Genomic DNA, 20,355 nt, shown 5'->3' on the forward strand with positions numbered 1-20,355 from the left:
ATATTTTTGAATACATTCTCTTACACCTTGGAAATATACTCGATTTTTAAGGATTTTGAGTCAGTATATTCCTTAATTTAAATAATTTTAATAAAATTTCGGAGTTTAAAGAAATTTAAAGCTTTTTAAGTTAATCACATGGTTAATACCTTAAAAACATATGCTAAATTCATATCTTGTTCAATTGATCCAGATTTGAAATTTAATCTCATTCAAAAATACAAATAATTTAAATATTAAAACGCATGGTTTATTAACGAATAAATTCTAAATCTCATGGTTCATCATCATCACTAGCAAAATCATGGTCATTGAACAAATCGGAATCATCTGCAATTTCTCCGCCGACAAATACTGGGTTGTCTAATGTTGCTTCTTCTCCTATTATGTTGGTAATTGTCGATTCAATGATATCAGCATCGTGTGTTTCTTCAAGTTCAGAACCACTTTCGCTTGAGAATTGTTTTGCTCCTTGACTAGCTTTCTTCTTCTTTATCATTAAAATCGTAGCAACGATGATAAGAATCACCAAAATGACTGCAACAATAGCAACACCAACTATAAGTCCTGTCTTGTTTAACTTTGATGAATCTTTTCTACCTTTCGTATCATCACTGTTTTCCGATCCACTTGTTCCTGATGGTTTATTTTCTTCCTGTGGAACGTATTTGATAATTTCGAAAGCAATCATGGATGTGTAAGATGTATGATTCTCAGAATCTTTGATGTAAATTGTGATGGAATGATTTCCAATTGCCAAATCAGAAATATTAAATGAGAAGTTTAACGAATCATCTTCTCCTTTGGATTCAATTGTCTTGATGAGAATTGGTTTTTCTTCATTAAATTGAATGTAAAACATCACTTCTTTGAGGAAATCATGGTCAAAGAAATCAACAGTTGCACTTAGATTTGTTTTTTCTACAATTCTATTTGTGCTAAGTGTGAATTTATTGATTTTTGGAACATTTGTAACATAAAATGCGAAAGAATCAGAGCCAGAGGTCAAACCATTATTATCAACTGATGAAACAATAAGTTTGTGCCAGCCGTACATTAAATCATTTGGAATTGTGAATGATTCGGATAATTCTTGCTCTTGTTTGGTAATCTTCACAACTTTATTTCCTTCTTGTGGAATATCATCAACATAATAAGTAAATGTGAGATCAGAATCAGCACTCGCTGTTCCAACTAAATGGATCTTTTCATTATTTTGATAAATTGTTTTACTTGGGAAATGAATATCAATTCCCGGCTGGAATGTAACTCTTATTGTATGATTTCCATAATTGGATGGAAATGCTCCAATACTATTATTCATTGGATTCTCATCATTGGATAGCCAGATACGAACTTCTTTATTTCCAAGAGGTTCATCTGCAGGGATAAGAACATAAACATCATATTTCTGACTAAGAGTACCTTCAGATTTAAGGAAACCACTATGTTCAGTTGGAACTTTATCTCCTATTTGGACAAAAACGTACATCTTCTTGTCTTTGTCAACATCATCGTAATTGAACTTGATATATATTGAATCATTTTGGCGAGTCCAATTTGGATCGATTGTGACTTCCGTGATTGTTGGATTATGGATTAAATAAAATGGAAAACCAACAACTGATGATTTAACATCGAATTCATCAATTGCATAAAATTGTAATGAATGATAACCATATTCAAGTGTTTGCGGAATCGGAACTTGAATTTTTCCACTCAGTTTTCCAACAACGGAAATATTTTGATCGACAACTAAAATTGAGTTATCAATGTAACCTTTTAGACTTATAAGAGTATCATCAATAATTGAAGTATTAAATTCAATTGTTGTATTATATTGATAATGTCTCAATGTAGGTGGAGTAATACCAAATACTGGAACATCAGTTAATGTAATGTTATATTCAATTACATTTGATTTATCAAGAACACGTTTGATTGAATTATATTTTGGTAAATCCGATGCAAATATTTCCAGTTTTTGGCTTCCGCGGAGATCTGAATCAATAATGAATGAAAAACTAATATTTTGTCTTTCTTCTCCATTTGATATTTGTGTTGGCTTGTCGTCTGTTTCAACTTTATTGAACTTACCAGATCCGCCAATTCTGTAGTAGTAATATATTGGCTTATGTTTATCCTTGTCATTCATTACACCTTGAAATTGGATCTTTTGAGATCTAACATATCCTTTCTTTGGATTTTCAATATTCAATGAATCAATTGAAATCTTGTTTTTATATGTAAAGTATGTTTTTTCGGGCCCATCCTCAGGATAATATCCATATGACATAACATTCTGTGTAACATTGACAATACCATATGATAATCCTTCGGGTACTGTGTATGATAAATTGATCTTCTGCCATTTATTATCGACATCGATATCGACAATTTGTGTTCTAAGTTCGAATGTTTTATTTTGACGACTGTCAAGGAGTGTTACCAAAATTTTCGCAGAATTAATTGCTTTAATTTCGGAAATTAAATAAAATTGGTCATTTGCTGAGAAAGAAAGGGATCTCAATGATCGGAGCTGAGCTATATCTGGTCTGCGAACATGGGCGAACGCTTTGCTAACATCTTCAGATATCACATTTTTGTGCGTTTCAGAATTTGGATTTTCTAACATAGAGAAAAAGAAGGAAATTCCATGAACCTTATATGCTTGATTTTGTGGAACTGGGAAATCAATAGAGAAATTTTGATTTGGAATACCATCAGAGTGAACATATTTGCCTGTTGTTCTATAAGTTTTGTAATTATTTAATTTATAATGCAAATATAAAATTTTGCCGTAATCTTCATCATCAAAAGATCCAGAAATAGTAAGAGTATCAGTTGGAAGGACAGATGAACCAGAGTTTTGTAGATCAGCATCACCATTTTTCAAAACCCATTTGCTAGGATAGACTTTTGGCTTATTGATGATTGCAATGTATTTTTCTCTTGTGTCAAACTTAGAATATTCATCATAAACTTCAACTGTTAATGGGAAAGTATAGTTCTCATAATATTGTATTCCTTCAACACCTCTTGGGATCTTAATTAGGAATGTCTGTTCATAAGCATAATCCGATGATCTCTCAGGTCTTGTTGTGATAGAGTAATTCACTTCTCGAATTAGATAGTTGTCAATCAAGAATTTAATTTTTCCGTTTATTCCGTCATCATTGATTCTTACAGTTATTTTGATCTCATCGTCATATCCATAAATATCATCATCATCAAAATCAACATCAATTTTAGGTGCTGTTGAGCATAAAACTTTGATTGTTTTCGGTTCTGATCGTGTATATTTTGGAGGATTATCGCCGATATAATGAATGTTTTGGAGCCAGATTGTTACATTGTGATAGCCTGGTTTCAATGTATCAGGAAGCATTAATGGGAAATATCCACTAGTGTCTTCGATATCATTAACATAAACATTATTTTCATAAATTTCAGGGTAATTATCTACTTTGCCAAACATATAAAGATAACCCGTTGCATCATATAAGAAGTCTATATTGAAAATAACTTTATCACCTGGCTCATATACAAACTTTGGATCATCTAATGAAATACTATTCAATTTTGGAACATATCTTATAAATATTTCAGCAGTAAGATCTGACGAGTTTGTATTATTTTGGCCATATGCTTTGAAGCGCAAGAAATGTCTGCCAACTCTGTCAAATGAAAGTGTTTTGTTTATGGTTTGATTTCCTGAAAAAGAAATTGAACCAATATCTGGATTTATTTCTGTTTCATCTTTAATGTAAATTGTTCCACTCAAATCAGCAATAACCTCGATTGTTACATTAAATTTCTCACCTTTTTGATAAATATTATCAGGAATTGTAATCGAAATATTTGGATCATTTGCCATATAAATATATAGTTGAGCAAGATCTGATTTAGAATTACGGCCATTATCAATTGAACTATCTTCATTATCAGTAGCCCAAATTGTAATTGATCTATTTCCAGACTTTTGATTAATTAAGTTTGCAAGAGGTAAATTAAAGGTTTGACTACTTCCAGTTGAATTAATCTGTCCAATTTTCAAAGGAGATTGATTTTCAATTTTCTGGAAGATATAAAGCATCTTTCCTCTATCATAGTCCATTAATGTTCCTGTTACATTAACTATTTCATCATTATCAGCCTGTAATTGTGTTAATTGGGGGTTTTGAATTTCTGGCTTATTCTTATAAGTTAATTTGCATGTTTTCACTGAAGATGAATTGAATGGGTGAACTCCATATTCATCAACTGGATAGAATACCAAATTATATTCATTTCCATATTCCATCGGATTTGTAAAAGTAAAGTTTTGTGTTTTATTATAAACTCCATTTGATGCTTCATATTCGAAATCCCAGCTTGTTAAATCCTTCTCATTTAGAGTGAAATGAATTGTACCTTTTGTATCATCATAAACTGTTGTCGCAATCATTATTTCTTCATCTCTTCCAATAGTTGTTGGATAACATGAAGCAATCATCTTTGGTGCTTCAGTGACATTAACATAAACTGTTATTGGACTTGATTCACCGTACTTAAAATCTTCTATTGTATTATTATCATCTTCAACCCAAATCACCAAAGGAAGTTTAGGTATAGTGTTTGATTTAACAGTATAGTTGAAATAATATGTGTGAATTTCACCTCTTGATACATCTTTTAATGAGTACCTAACTCCATTTTGATTCTTATTTTCTTTTTCTTTTATATAGAAGTATAAATCTTTTCCTTTATCTTGATCCATTACTGTTACAGAAATAGATACATTCATTCCATTTGCAATATCACTTCTTAAAAGTTCTGGTGTCACTGTTGCATTTTGAATCACAGGAACATTAACTACTTGGAATGTGAAATTGACATGATTTGATTCAACGTTGAAATTATCTTTAACATGAATATCAACAGTATGATTCTCATTTCCTTTTTCTGAAGAGTAACCACGAACTAGGAGAGAAATTTCTTTTGTTCCTTTACCATTCGATACAGTATAACTTGCGTCAGGAATTGATATTAAATTATTATCAACATATACAATAACTCTTCCATTGTTGTCATCTTCGATAGTCAACTCTATTGTAATTGTATCATTTGATCCGTATCTATCATCTGCAGATCCAGTTAATTTCAAAGTTGGTTTTTCAGTACTAATAAGAGCTTTTTTGATTTGATTTGAAAATTCAACATTATCTCCGTCATAATCATGAGTATTTACGCCAGATCTGGATGATAAAAAGAATTGATATTGATAACGACCAAATGATGGATATGTCGTTTTATATGTCGCAATGGCATTTCCTTTACCTTCAGATCTGAAATTACCAAATGAAATGGTTTCACCATCTTCATTAATTGCATATACATACAAAGTCTTTCCTTCATCATAATCAGTGTAATTAATTGAGATAGCTACAGAAGACTTTGGATCACTTCTCTCTGGTAGAATGATTCCATTTTTTTCAATGATTGGTTTATTTGTCACATTTAGTTTAATTTGTTCATCACTAACTGAGTATCTATCAGTGTCAGTTGCAACAATTTTCATTGTATGTGGATTATTTTCGAATTTGTGGTTTTGAATGTCTTTTGGCTCAAGAATGAATTCAGCAGTTGCAGATCTTTTGTCTGTTGTGTATCCATGAGTCTGAATAGTTTCTCCTAATTTCAGAGAAATGGTGCCATTATTGTCATCTGTTATTGTTACAGTTATTTTATACCAATTGTTATATGAAATTGTATTATCTGTTATATTTGTTTCTATTCTAACTTTTGGTCTCTCGGTAATTGTTAATGGAAGTGTCCCATCAAAAGAAACTGTTCCTACTTGATCTGTTGACCATACTCTGCAAGTTATCTTTTCGGAAATTATTTCTGGAACTGTAATATTAATGGAGAATTCTTGATTTTCTTCCCTTGCTTGTATTGTAGATGAATTAAATATCTGACTTCCGATTTTTACATGGAATGTAATCATTTGTGTTGTATCCAAATCATAGAACTTACCTGTTAATACGATTTTATCTCTTGGCAGAACATAAGACTTATTAAATTTAAGATCAGTAACATTAGTTTCACTTAAAATGGTAAAATTGACAAAATGCTTTGTGTAATCAAAATTGTTTCTAAGTTTCAAATCGTTTTCGACAAATACTTTAAGATTGTATTTTTCTGATCTTAGACCATCTAATGGAAATAGAAAGCTTGACGTGTTAGATGTATGAGTTGAATTTAATTCGATTGGGATTTTTTCAGTTTTAACAACTTGAGTATTTCTGTAAAGTTCAAATACAATTGAATAATTAGAATCTCCAGTGACCCGCCAACCAAGATTTATCGATTCATTATTTCTGTAGAGTTCTTTTGCTCCTGTTGTAGTTAATATAAGTCCTGGCTTTTGATTTGATATAGGAACCTCAACAGCTAGTTCATTTGTAGATTTATTATCATTTTTATTAACAATCTTCATTAAAACAGTTGTTTTTTGGCCAGTTGTATCCTTGTAATAGAAAATCCATCTATCGAGAGGCCTTTTTGCTTCAAAAGTTCTAATTAATGAATATTCGGCGTCTCCATTCTTTTGATAAACAGAATAATTCTTGCCTTTCTCTAATATCCTCATATATGTATGAATTGCAGCAGTTTCTCCTTTAGCAATCGGCACAGATGGAGTTGCTGTGATTAATTCAAAACCTTCATTCATCATGAAAAAGTATCTCATACCATATATAATTGTTTGACCTGGTTGTATCATAACTGGATTCCAAGAATAAGATGTTTCGACGTCTTCAGCATTAAACACAGGGTCAAGAAACACTTTTAGATCATTGTAGTTATCAAATTTAAGGAAATATTTGTCTCTTGGATCATCTTTTGGCACTGAACCGTACCAAAAGTTATCGGGCATTGTATAAAATTCTGAGTAGTTACCATGGTCAAGAAATAGCTTTTGTTTCTCTTTGCCTGTTTGATTGCATATTACTGAGACAATTTTATTATCAACTGGATAAACTTCATTACAATTACCATCAAAAAAGTTTTCACCATTGAAATTTATATCTGTATAAGTTCCAAAGCTAAAATTATGTGGCTTGGATCCAGTATTTGTAAAGATATATTTGACAAAAAGATCATTTTCAGTAAAATTATTATAGTCAATGTCGAAGACAATATCATGAAATGGATCCTTGTCAAGATTTTTTGGTATTTTTTCTTCGCCGTCGACAATCATCTTTAAATTCACACCAGTATCCATGTATGAAAAAATAATACCCTGGCCATTGTATTGATATTTAATATCAAAATAGCCATTATTTACTCCTTTTGCTCCACTAATTTCTATTTTGGAAATACAATGCCATTGTAAGAATGATAATAGCATTTAATTCTATATTAAAAAAATACCAAAATCAATCGCATTCAAAAATTGAATGCATTGAATTTGTTTGAAATAATTATTTGAAAATTATAAACAAAGAAATTATTTCAATACCATGGCATTCCTAAGATTGAATACTTTAATCCTCCTCTTGAAACGCATCCATCATATATAGCAATACGGAATAAAAAGTTCCAATAAAATATCTTATTTTGAGAGAACACAAATATTTATCAATCTATATGCCGAAAGGAAATTTTGTAAAATCACATAATATGTGTATTGGATAATTAAATGATATTACATTAATGCCGAATTAATAAAAATATTAGCATCAAATATTCAATTGTGTCAAAAAATTTTCATATCGGCCTAAACTTTTTTAAATTTCATGAAACATATATTTTCTAACTGTAATAGATTTGTTTGCTTTTATTGTATCAAATAAATTAACAATTAATTTCGGCTCATACTATTCCCTTTACAAATCCGCTTCGCCAACAAAAAAAAGTCATATTGAATTAATTAGAGGTATGAATTTGTATCATTGGCTAATACATTGATATACATCAATATATTATTATAAAGAAATTGGGAATCATAATCAAGGTTCAAAATTCTCTTTGTATTTGGTACAAACTACATAAAAAGGCATTAGTTTCAATTTTAATTCAAAATCTAAAACAAAATCCAGTTAAGATTCGATTTTTTTAAAATTGAATTACATTTTAAAGAAAAATATAAGCAAAATGAATGAACAAGTATGCCAAAAACATCTAAACAGATCAAGGATATTTAAGATCTTTTAAAGACTATTACGCATTCATTGATTTTAGTCTTTTTCAATAAAAAGTTATGAAATTGTGTAATTTGGTATATGGTTGTACTTGGGTATTCAAAGATGTACTATTTCATACGAATCACCAATAATTTCCGAGAATAAAATAGAATGAATTGAAATATGACTGACTTTTGCCCAAGATTAAATCTTTATGAGCTCATTATGTTTTTGTATGCTAAATCTCAGAGTTATGCCCAAGAAACACATATTTTTTGTTAGAATAAAAGAATATGACTCGGGGTTTTGTCACTTTTAATATGAAAAGTGCCACAAGTAAAAAATATCACTTATAATCCTTGTTACAATATCAAATTAATTGTCATACAATTTTTCAGAGATGTAAAAAAATTCAATTGAAGTGGTTGAATCTTGAAATTTAGAAATTTAAATATCTAATGAAATTACGACATGGATAATTTTTATGAATTGAATATAACCGCCTTTAAAACATTCAATTTTAATTGAAAACCGGCGTAAAAGAATTATTTAGACACTATGGATGTACATATTCGTTTTATGTTCATCAATTTGAATTTCAATTTGAGATGTTTACAATTCCTCAAATGTTACGCTTTTCGATTTCCTTTCTATCCATCTTAAGCGCGAAAAATGTTGCTTTGAATTCACAGTCATCAATAGCAGGAGCTGTTATGACTGTTAATGATGCTTCTGATTTCTCAGCAACTTTAGCACAGCAGTTTCTAAATGGTGGTTGTACAACATTGAAAATAGATTCATTGTCCGCCCTCCCAACAGGAACTTCTAAAACAGTCTTTGATTATGTGCAAATCCTTGATCTAACAGGTTCCCAAATTACTAATATTCCCGAAATTTATTTCCTTTCAAACAATGTCATCCAAGAAGTCAAACTGAAGACGGGAACTTCAATTTCAGCTCTTGCCTTCAAACTTTCTTCAATTAAAACAATAAATTTCGCATCTGTCACTACAATTGCTCAGAGTGCTTTCGAATCATGTTACAATATCGGTGATGTTACAGTTTCCTACCAATTAGGCGAATCTGCATTTGCCAGTAGTGGAATTAAGACATTGACGCTTTCTGGTTCAGCAAACATTCCAAAATCTCTATGTGCGAACTGTAGATCACTTACAAGTGTCACGTTTACATCCTCATTAAGCGTTGGTGACTCCGCTTTCCAAAATTGTTACAAACTTGCTAGTTTTCCACCGGAAAAGGCAACTTCAGTCGGAGAAAATGCTTTTGAGAACTGTTACGCTCTTACTAGCTTCAAAACAGCATCTCCTTTAAACGAATTTAGGATTTCGAATTCAGCTTTCGAAAATTCCGGCCTAAAGGAGCTTGTCATGCCAGGATCAGCATCACAAGGTTCATATTCCATTGGAAACCGCGCTTTCTATGGTTGCAAACTCGAAACATTGACAATTTATCCAAATTGGGATATTTCTTCATCAACAAATGGCTTTTCAAAGAATCTAGAGCTTACAACTGTTGATATTCAGATTCAAGACATTTATTCCATTTCAGCAGAATTATTTTCACGTTGTTCCAAATTATCTTCAATAAATCTTCAAAAAGCAGGAACTATTAATTCATATGCATTCTATTACTGCACTTCATTAACAACCATTGATATTTCTTCATGTACAAGGGTTGCAATGTCCGCATTTCAAGGTTGTTCGCAACTTGAAACGATAACTTTCAAAAGTGATGTAAGTTTGGGTAAATATTCATTTAGTAACATCAAAGGACCAGAAGAAATGGTTCTTTCAAATGATATGTCATACGATAACTATGTTTTTTCAGGCGCAACAGGAATAAAAAGAGTTACATTGAAAGGATTTCCAAGAGTAGGAATGTTTGCAAATTGTCCTAACTTAGAATTTGTTGATTTATCACAAACTACTAGTATTCCAAATTATTGTTTCTTTAATTGTCCGAAATTGACTTTATCTAATACAGAAATAACTTGTTAGGGTTGTTAAAAATATCAAAAATTAGCGTTTTGAAGACACCATGGTGTCTTATAATTTTCCCTTCCTTATTGGCGTGTAGAAATAAATGCGCCAATAGATTGAAGAAGAAGAATTGTTTTTCTCTTAATGAACTTTAATGCTTTTGATATAAGAATATTAAAAACATTAATATAATTTCTACTACAGGACTTAAATCTTTCACAATTAATGCAAAATTGATTGATTTTACACATCTTGCGTTTTACCAAACAAACTGTGCTTTCACTGTTGATCCAAATAATCCTTTGTTCATGGCGACATCGAATGAATTGATTAACAAACTTTCAGGAGAGTTAATTAAAACATTTTCAATTTCGGATGGAATTTACACTCCTTCTGAAAAAGTTTCATCAATTGACTCTAACATTTGGACAAAAGGAAGCAATTCAGATCAGAATCCAAATGACCAAACAATTGATCTTTTCAATATTCTTGTTGTTCCTTCAACAGTTAAGTACATGGATGGATCATATTTGTCACAAGCAAATGTTTATACTGCTTGTTTTAATATAACTGATTTCAGTGCAATTCCTTCATCAGCAAAAGTTGTTTATACATCATTTTATGCTGATTCGAAATATAAAATTGGAGATTGCGGATACGATCTTCCTTTCGAAAAATCTCCAAATAGAATGAAAGTTCTTAAGATATTGGAATGCCTTGAAGATGAAATTGAAGAAAACACAGATGTAAATACAACAAATACTACAACTCCTCAGCCGGATAATCAAGGAAATAATGAAGCTTCGAAGAAACTAAATGGAACAGAAACAGGCTTGATTGTTGTTGTAGCTATACTGGCTGTAGCATTGATTGTTTTGCTTGTTGTTTACTTCGTTTTCTTGAGAGAAAAGAAAGTCAAAGCGAGAATGCCTGTTCAAACTTTGAATTCTACGAATAACCAAGAAAATAACCCTGACCAAGTCGATCCTGGTGAACCAAAACAGGGCGAACAACAGAAAAAGCAGGATGACGTCAACATTGAACTTAACAATGATGACGAACAAGTCCCACTTCCTTAAATTAAAAAATTCTTTGAAATTTTTTAATAATTTTAATCTTTTTTATTATTATTTTTGAAATCTAATGAAGTCATATATTACTCTCAAATTTGATATTTTATTTTTTATATCACTCTCAGTAAAGATACCTTCAGCATTAGAAATGTAAATTATTCAAAGCACTAAACCTTTTTACTCACAGAAATAAATCATTGAACTTTGTTGGAGTGCCAAATAATTTCAATTTTCTCTTAAATTTGTATTATCATTGCACAATAAGTGAATCATTGCATTTAAATCTGTAAAGCTTATTTGCTCACCACAGATTGTATTGCTTCAAATAATGTGATTAGTTCTGGAATGCCCCAAAGGTTATGGGAATGAAATAGATATGTGTCCACAATATGGACATTATACCAAATCAATTGCTTTTCTTATCTACAGAGAAATTTTAATAAATGCAGGGGGAGACTCTGTTGGATAAATTTGTAACGAACTATCTTGTGTTATCGAAAATTTAAAATATTCATTAAGTATACTTTATAAAAATTTGTAAAATGCTTAATTATCTATAAAATTTGAATCGAATTATTTGAAACACTCATTATTTCGTGCTGTTTTAAATTTATCGTTGAAATACAAACAATGTACAATAAAATGATATCAATAATTTTCAAAATTATTTTTCAAAATTAAAATAATTTCGTTAGAAATTTATCCAATTTTGAGCATTATTGAATGACTTCTGTTTTCTCTTTGATATCAGCTGGAAGCAAGCCCGAGCCAAAGTTGGTCACTCATAGAGGATCAGAAAGAAGACACTTGAAGGAGATGATTTGGCAACTTTCACAAGAAAAAGATAATAACTTAAATATTAATAACCGCTTGACAGTAGAAACAACGGCAGTTGTTGATGCAAACCAACAGCTTAATGATGGTCTTTCCGAAAGAAAGAAGCATTTACTAAATCTCCAAAAATACATTCAAGATAATTCGGCAAAATTAGAAACTTACAAGCAAGCTCATAAAAATGCTCAATTCCGGCTTGAGCAGTTCAAAAATCGTGCATCGAAGGAAACGCATGGCTTAGCTATCGAAAATCTTAATAACGAAATTGAACGCCTCGAGAAGTACATCGAACACCTTAGATCACAGGCCAAAAAGTGCAATTATAAGGTAGAACGAGAAACTCAAGTCATTTCTAGAGTTAAAAACCTCAACGGCCTTTCAAAAGAATTGATATCAATGAATAAAGAACTTACGGATGAGGCATATCGTATTATTCTTATGCTTGAAAGGTCTGGAATAGTTTTGGATCAAAATTATCAATATATCCTCCGTAAATTACAAAACCAAGTTGAATCATCTCATAAAATGAGAGTTTCAATCTTTGGAGCACATCCAGACATGTTTGATCGTGGTGATATGGACTTCGAAGAACTAGACAGACGTTTACAAGCAATGGTTCCTTTATTAGAAAAACGAGTTGGTCTTGGATCCAGTCCAAACACATTCCAAAACAGTATATTCAATATATCCGACTCAGAAATGTTCTTTTCAGAGCCATATACTCCAAGATCTGACGAAGAAACCTTCATTTCAACGGCAGATTCAAGATCAAGGTCAAGTTTCAGGGAAACACCAGCATCATCTGGTAGATTCAAGACTCCAAAAGGCAATCAAACAAATAAAGACTTTTCAGAAATCCTAAATAATCAGCAATCCAAGCCACAGACATCTCAATCTTCAAGAAACAACAGTGGAATAACTAACTCAATGCAGAAACTCAGAGCAACTTACGTAAGACCTCAAATTGCGAATACAAATAAGATGAATTCGCATCCTGCAAACGCTCATCAGCTTCCTCCATCTGCTCGCCACGCACACTTCTCAACTGCATCTGATAACGGGCGCAGAATATCAGATTCTGTTGATGATGACGGAGTTTTGCGTCCACCGACTAAGAATCCACGTTCACAATATACAAAGAAGAAGTTAGATGCTAAGAAAGAGCAAGAAAGCAACGCAGAAGGAAGTAATCCAATAAATAATTTTGAAGAATTGAGCCAGCCATCAATGGATGACATGAATCACGATGATATCGAAGAGATTCGTAAGATGGCAAAGGAAAACATGGCCAAAGCCCTTCAGCCACAAACCGAAATGACTTATAATCCTCGTCGCAGCGGCAGATCATCTCGTAACAAGAATGTGAACAATAACAAGATCAACGAAATCTCTCCATCTATGGAAGCTCTCAAAAATTCCGTCAACGAAGTCCTTGGTACAGAAAATCAAAATCCGGACAAAAGTGACAACAAAGTCAAAAGTGACATTAATGATAAAGGTGACATTAATGACAAAAGTGACAAACTTAATAAAGGTGACATTGATGGTAAAAGTGACAACCGAGTCAAAAGTGACAAACTTAATAAAGGTGACAAAGAAGATGAGTGTAAAAGTGACAAAAACTTAAATGGCGAAAATAAAGAGGAAGATGGAGATAAGAATAATTTTGATGGTCTTGATGAGAAAGATTTAGAAAATGTTGCAATGAACATTGACAGTATCGATGATGATGAAGCCGGAATTACATCATCCAGAAAGAAATTACATGGAGAAGGAAAGAGATCTGCAACATCTTCAAGGAAAAGTCTTCATGGAGATGATAAAAACAAATCAGCAACATCTTCAAAGAAGAACTTGAATGAAATAAATGATGCAAACAAAGATAATGATAATGATAAATTATTGGAGAAAGATATGGCAGAAAAAGGAGATAAAGATGCTTTTTCGTCAAAGAAAGACTTAGAGAACAAAAACAATAAAGATGCTACAAATTCAAAGAAAGATCTAAATAATGGATCAAATTTGAATGATAAAGATAATAATGATTCAAAGAAAGATTCTAAAACTTCTTCAAAAGATCTTGGTACAGAAAACAAAGAAAATGAATCTGAAGTTAGTGCAGCTCTTAAAGATGATGCTGATAATGTTGTTTCTTCAAAGAAAGATCTTAATAATGACGCAAACAAGTCAAAGAAAGATAAAGAAAATGAAGCCGTTAAATCAAACAAAGATCTTCAAAACAAAGATGATGCAGTTAAATCTCAAAAAGATCTCAACAACAAAGAAAACGAAAATGACGCTGTTTCTTCGAAGAAAGATCTTAATAATGACGCAAACAAGTCAAAGAAGGATCTTCAAAATAATGAAAATAATGACGCAAACAAGTCAAAGAAAGATCTTAATGCTACAGAAAAAGATGCTGTTAAATCTAGCAAAGATCTCCAGAACAATGAAAAAGAAAATGAAGCAATTAAATCTCAGAAGGATTTGCAAAACAAAGATGATGCTAATAAGTCAAAGAAAGATCTCCAAGGCGATGAAAAAGAGAATGAAGCTGTTAAGTCAAAGAAAGATCTTGATAATGACCAAAACAAGACAGAGAAAGATATTCAAAATGAAAAAGACTTAGCAAATAAATCTAATAAAGATCTTCAAAACAACGAAAAAGAAGAAGGAAACAAATCAAAGAAAGATCTTCAAGACATTGAAAAGGAAGATAATGCAAATAAGTCTAAGAAAGATCTGAATAATGAAGATGCAAAGAAGTCAGAAAAAGATCTTCAAAATGCAAAAGATGATGCAAATAAATCAAAGAAAGATCTCAAAGATGATCAAAATGATATTAACAAATCGAATAAGGATCTTCAAAACAATGAAAATGATGAAGAAAACAAGTTAAAGAAGGATCTGCAAAATAATGAAGATGCAGTTAAATCTCAAAAAGATTTAAACAACAAAGACAAAGATGCCAATATATCAAAGAAAGATCTTCAGAACAAAGATGAAGAAGCTATTAAATCTAATAAAGATCTAAACAACAAAGATAAAGATGCCAATAAGTCTCAGAAAGATCTTCAAAATAATGAAAATAAAGAAGGAAATCAGTCAAAGAAAGACCTTGGAGTTAAAGGAGATGAAGCAACTAAGTCAAAGAAAGATCTCAAAGAAGGAAATGAAGAAGAAAATAGATCCAAGAAAGATCTAAATAATGAAGAAAATAATGCATCTAAATCTCAGAAAGAACTCAAAGATGCTGCAAACAAATCAAACAAAGACCTTGAAAATGCTGGAAACAAATCTCAGAAAGATCTTAATAACGCAGAAAAATTAGAAAATGGAGATGAATCAAAGAAAGACCTTCAAAACAAAGATGATGATGAATCAAATAATAAAGATGCAACATCATCAAAGAAAGAAATCAATGCTGACAAAAACTCTGATTTATCTAATAAAGACAATGAAGGAAAGCAAAATGAAAATGATAAATCAAACAAAGATCTTAACAATAACAAAGATGATGAAACAAATAAGTCAAAGAAAGATCTTGATGATGCTTCTAAATCAGATAAGAGTTTGAAAGGAGAGTTAGTTGCAGCTATTTCTCAGAAAGATCCTCAAAATAAAGATGGAGAAAAAGATCAGCAAACTGATAAATCTCAAAAAGATCTTCAAAATGGAGAAGATGCTGTTAAATCTCAAAAGGATATTGATGGAAAAGAAAAAGATTCAACAAAATCACAGAAAGATTTATCAAACAAATCTCAGAAAGATCTTCAGGATGAAGAAGATATGTTAAAGAATGATCTTGCTAACGAAGATAAAGATGCCAAAAAGTCACAAAAAGATCTTTCTAAAGATGAAGCAAACAAATCACAGAAAGATTTGGATAACAAAGAAACAGAAAAATCTCAAAAGGATCTTCAAAACGGCGAAGATGCTGTCAAATCTCAAAAAGATCTTAATAACAAGGACAAAGATGCTGAAAAATCACAAAAGGATTTGAGTAATCAATCAAAAGATGAATCAAAGAACAATTTACAAGATAAAGATGCTACGAAATCAAACAAAGATCTTCAAAATGAAGAAGAATATGCCAACAAATCAAAGAAAGATCTTAACAATAAAGATGAAACTAACAAAGAAGGTGGTGCTGATAAGACAAACAAGGATCTTAATAAAGAAGATGAAGAAAATGCAGTTAAGTCACAAAAGAATCTTTCTGATAAAGATGCAACTAAATCAAATAAAGATCTTACAAATGAAGATGAAAAGAAATCCCAGAAAGATTTACAGAGTAATGAAAAGGCTGCTGATTCATCCAAGAAAGATTTACAAAATAATTCTGAAAAAGATCTTCAAAACAAATCTAAAGTTGATGCAGAAAAATCTGAAAAGGATCTTCAGAATCAGTCAAATGAAAAGTCGCAGAAAGAAGGAGATCAATCGAAATCTTCAAAGAAAGATTTGCAAAATAACGAACAAAAGAAGGATTCTCAAGAAAATGAAAATTCATCTAAGAAAGACTTGAGCAATAAACCTGACTCAAATGAGAAATCACAAGAAGATGCAAAGGATTCGAAGAAGAATTTAGTTGCAGATGGATCAAATAAAGAATTAGAAAACTCCAAGTCAGATTCAAAGAAAGATGAAGCAGAATCAAAGAATGAAAATGAAAAAGATAAAGCAAATTCATCGAAGAAAGATCTTATCAAAGATGATGATAAATCTAATGAAAATAATTCAAATGAAGAATCAATGAAGAATTTAGAAAACAAAGATTTAGACAAATCCAAAGAAGAAGGAAAAGAAAACAAAGATATTGAAGATAAAGGAAAAATACCATCAGAAGAAGCTCTTATTGCTGCTGCTGTTTTAGGAACAGCTGCTGCAGTTGCTGCTTCTAAATCAGATAAAGAAAAAGATGAAACTAAATCCAACAAAGATCTTCAAAGCAACAAATCAGATCAGGATGAAAAATCAAATAAAGATCTCCAAAACAATAATGAAAATGCAGATAAATCCAATAAAGAGCTTTCTAAATTAGAAGAAAATAACAAAGATTCTCAAAACAATGAAAATGAATCAATTAAATCGAACAAAGATTTGAAAGATTCTCAGAAAGATCAATCCAAGAAAGATGAAAGTACAAATAAAGATGATTCTAAATCAGCTTTAGATTCAAAGAAAGATCTTGAAAATGGTGAAAACTCATCAAAGAAAGATATTTCTAAACAAAATCAAAATGAAAAATCTGAAAATGAATCGAAGAAAGATCTTTCTAATCAAAACAATGATGAAAACAAAGATAAGTCTAAACAAAACAATGAAGAAGAAAAGTTATCAAATAAAGATGATTCTAAACCTGAAGAAATATCATCAAAGAAAGATCTTTCCAAAGAAGATAAATCATCTAAACAGAATGAAGATGCAAAGAAATCATCTAAAGATCTTTCTAAACAAAACGAAGAAGGAAACTCTTCAAACAAAGATAACAACAAACTTAATGATGACGCAAACTCATCGAAGAAAGATCTTTCCCTTCAAATTGATGCAGACAAGTTATTAAGTAAAGATGATTCCAAACAAAATGAAGGAGAAAATCAATCAAACGAAGCAAATTCATCAAAGAAAGATATTTCTAAAGAAAATAACAATGACAAAGGAGATTCAAAGAAAGATTTATCAAACAAAGATAATGAAGATCAAATTGATTCAAACGCAGAATTAAATAATAAAGACCTTAATAACAAAGAAGGAAATGACAATGACAAAGAAAATGAAAATGCAGCAACATCATCAAAGAAGTCTCTTAATAACAATGAAAACCCTGAAAACAAGAAGAGAAAGAAACACAGAAGATCAAAAGCCAAAGCAAATGAAGATGAAAATGAAAACGAAGGAGATAAAGAGAAAGAACTTGAAAATGAAGACAAAGAACAAGAAAACGATGAAGATGCTGATGGCTCAAGAAAGAAGAGAAAGAGAAGGAGGAAGACAGGAAACAATGAGCCAGAAGAAGAACCATCAATCAACAAAGTTGCAGTTTCATTAGCAGGAGACACAGAAGAAGGCGAAAATGATGAAAACAAACTTGATAATGATGAAAAAGATTTGAAGATGCCTAAATTAGAAATCAAGCCAACGAAAGACGAGGATCAAATGGAAGAATACAAAGATGAAAACGGAAACATCAAACTTCGACCAAGATCTAAACCAAAATACCAAATCATTGATTCACCACAAGATAAAAACGAAGATGACGATGACTACGAAGAACTCGATCCTGTTCCTAAACGATCTTATAAATATTGCATCAGAAAGCCACGAAACAACAATAACAATGACGACAAAGATGATATTGAACCAAAGAACAACTTTAATATTTTGCCAGATATCAAATCAACTGTTGACAAAGACAAAAACAATAAAAACAACAAGAACAATCAAAATAATAAACCAAAGAACAACAAAGATGATAAAAGCAATAAGAACAATAAAAATGAAAATGATGAAGGAAAAGGAGTCAAAGATTCACCATCAAAGTCAATGTTTTCGTCATTCCGATCTCCTAAGAAAGGCAAGACAGAAGAAGAGTTTTTAGCAGAAAAAGCTAAACGAAGGAAACACAGAATTCATTTAACAGATGATCAGAAAGAACAACTTAGGAAAGATCCAAAATCCATTCCTAAAGTCAAACTGATCAAGAAATACAAGTCACCAAGTGTTCCAGATGGTGTTCGTGTAGATGAAATTGATACATTGATGTTAAATGACGAAGAAGAAGATAATGACGAAATTAACGATTATCATCCACAAGATTCTCTTCAAATGAGTCCTCCAGTTTCTCCACGTGATACTCCTCTCCAACAATCAAAAGTTCCAGACTCAATATTGCGCACGCCTACATCACCAACAGATGAAGCTTTCAAACGCCATATTGTTCGTAAAACAATGTCCCATAAAATCGACAGAGCTCGATTACGTCTCAAAATCAACGACGCCATTGTCGACATCCAAGCATATGACGAAGAAATTGCAGATCTTGCAATGCAGTTGAAACTTCTTGAGTTCGAAGCCAAACAGAGAAACGAAAACAAATCTAACTGCTCTATTGATTCATTCAATTATTCCATTCGTACTGTTGCTCCAAAGTGTGATGTGTCAGTCAACACAGACATGTCGTTGAGAGACTTGAACAGCAAGAAGAGCAAGATTGCAGAGAACAACAACCAGATATCTACATCACGATCGAACGAAGCAATCATCAGAGTTGAACGACGCCGATTGCAAGAAAAACGAGAAGTTCTTGAACTTCGAAACAAAGAAAACGAAGAATTGTCAAACGAAGTTACTAAACTTGATAATTATATTGATCGATACCGTGCGGGCAGTGATTACATCTCACCAGAACATCAGCAGCGCATCAATGTTGAACAAGAGATCAACAACATGAAACAGATGACATCACAACTTGAACAGCAAATTAAAGAACTTGGTCCTGTTGAGAAGAAGTTGAGATGCAAAGTTGAGGACTTGAGATGGATATTAGATAACAAGAACAAAGAACTTGCAGAAGAACGAAGGAAAGGAAAGCCAGATGTTCCTAAGCTGTGGAAAGTTCTTGAGTCTAACAAAGCAATGGAGAAAACAGCTAAAGAACGAGTCAAGAACTTCCAACAAGAGATCGATGAATTGTCTAAGATGATTGACGACAAGAGTTCTACATATTCCGAAGAAAACGTCAATCTTGCAAAGCAAGAACTAGAGAAGTCGAAAGAAGCATGCGAACGTATGGAACAATTAGTTCGTGACAAGTTTTCGCCAAAAGAGATCAATGACGAATTAATCAACTCAAGTGTTATTAATGAATACAACGAACAAATCAAAGACTTGCAAAATCAAATCTTGAATGTTGATAAAGAAACTAAGAAGATCTTATCTCGAATTGATCGTGTTTCACGCACATTAGTTTCACTTAAAGTTGCAGTTCCAGAACATCCACTTTTTACTAAGAAGATGTCTTAATTTTATTTATGTATTGCTTTATAATAAAATTAATTGTTATTTATATTTTTATTTTAAGTGTGCAGAATTTAGAACCTTAATTTTCTGAGTCCGGACCGCAAATTTTGAGACTACCATAGTTACTTTCCCGTTGATATTACCGAACAATAAGACAAATATGATTAAAACATGGATCAAAATAAATTTAAGGAGTATTTGTTTCTGAAGGGAGGCTTACAGCCAATTGTCACTTTTTGGACCTTGATGGGAAAATGC

General features: G+C 31.4%; 4 protein-coding genes across 4 annotated transcripts; 3 read left to right on the forward strand and 1 right to left on the reverse strand.

Moving 5' to 3' along the window:
- Positions 1 to 239: 239 nt before the first annotated feature.
- Positions 240 to 7,388, reverse strand: TVAGG3_0438020 (uncharacterized protein; the record flags this gene model as incomplete). The annotated part of the gene is made up of 1 exon (XM_001328280.1): positions 275 to 7,267. The coding sequence occupies one exon, from the start codon at positions 7,265 to 7,267 to the stop codon at positions 275 to 277; it is 6,993 nt and encodes a 2,330-aa protein (XP_001328315.1).
- Positions 7,389 to 8,776: 1,388 nt separating this feature from the next.
- Positions 8,777 to 10,186, forward strand: TVAGG3_0438030 (antigen BSP-related family; the record flags this gene model as incomplete). Its single annotated transcript, XM_001328279.1, has 1 exon — positions 8,777 to 10,186. One exon carries the CDS (start codon positions 8,777 to 8,779, stop codon positions 10,184 to 10,186), a length of 1,410 nt encoding a protein of 469 aa, XP_001328314.1.
- Positions 10,187 to 10,476: 290 nt separating this feature from the next.
- Positions 10,477 to 11,247, forward strand: TVAGG3_0438040 (uncharacterized protein; the record flags this gene model as incomplete). The annotated part of the gene is made up of 1 exon (XM_001328278.1): positions 10,477 to 11,247. The coding sequence occupies one exon, from the start codon at positions 10,477 to 10,479 to the stop codon at positions 11,245 to 11,247; it is 771 nt and encodes a 256-aa protein (XP_001328313.1).
- Positions 11,248 to 11,962: 715 nt separating this feature from the next.
- On the forward strand, positions 11,963 to 20,193 carry TVAGG3_0438050 (uncharacterized protein; the record flags this gene model as incomplete). Its single annotated transcript, XM_001328277.1, has 1 exon — positions 11,965 to 20,100. One exon carries the CDS (start codon positions 11,965 to 11,967, stop codon positions 20,098 to 20,100), a length of 8,136 nt encoding a protein of 2,711 aa, XP_001328312.1.
- Positions 20,194 to 20,355: the final 162 nt, after the last annotated feature.

This window comes from Trichomonas vaginalis, chromosome V (assembly GCF_026262505.1).
Source record: "Trichomonas vaginalis G3 chromosome V, whole genome shotgun sequence".
Classification (NCBI taxonomy): Eukaryota; Parabasalia; order Trichomonadida; family Trichomonadidae; genus Trichomonas; species Trichomonas vaginalis.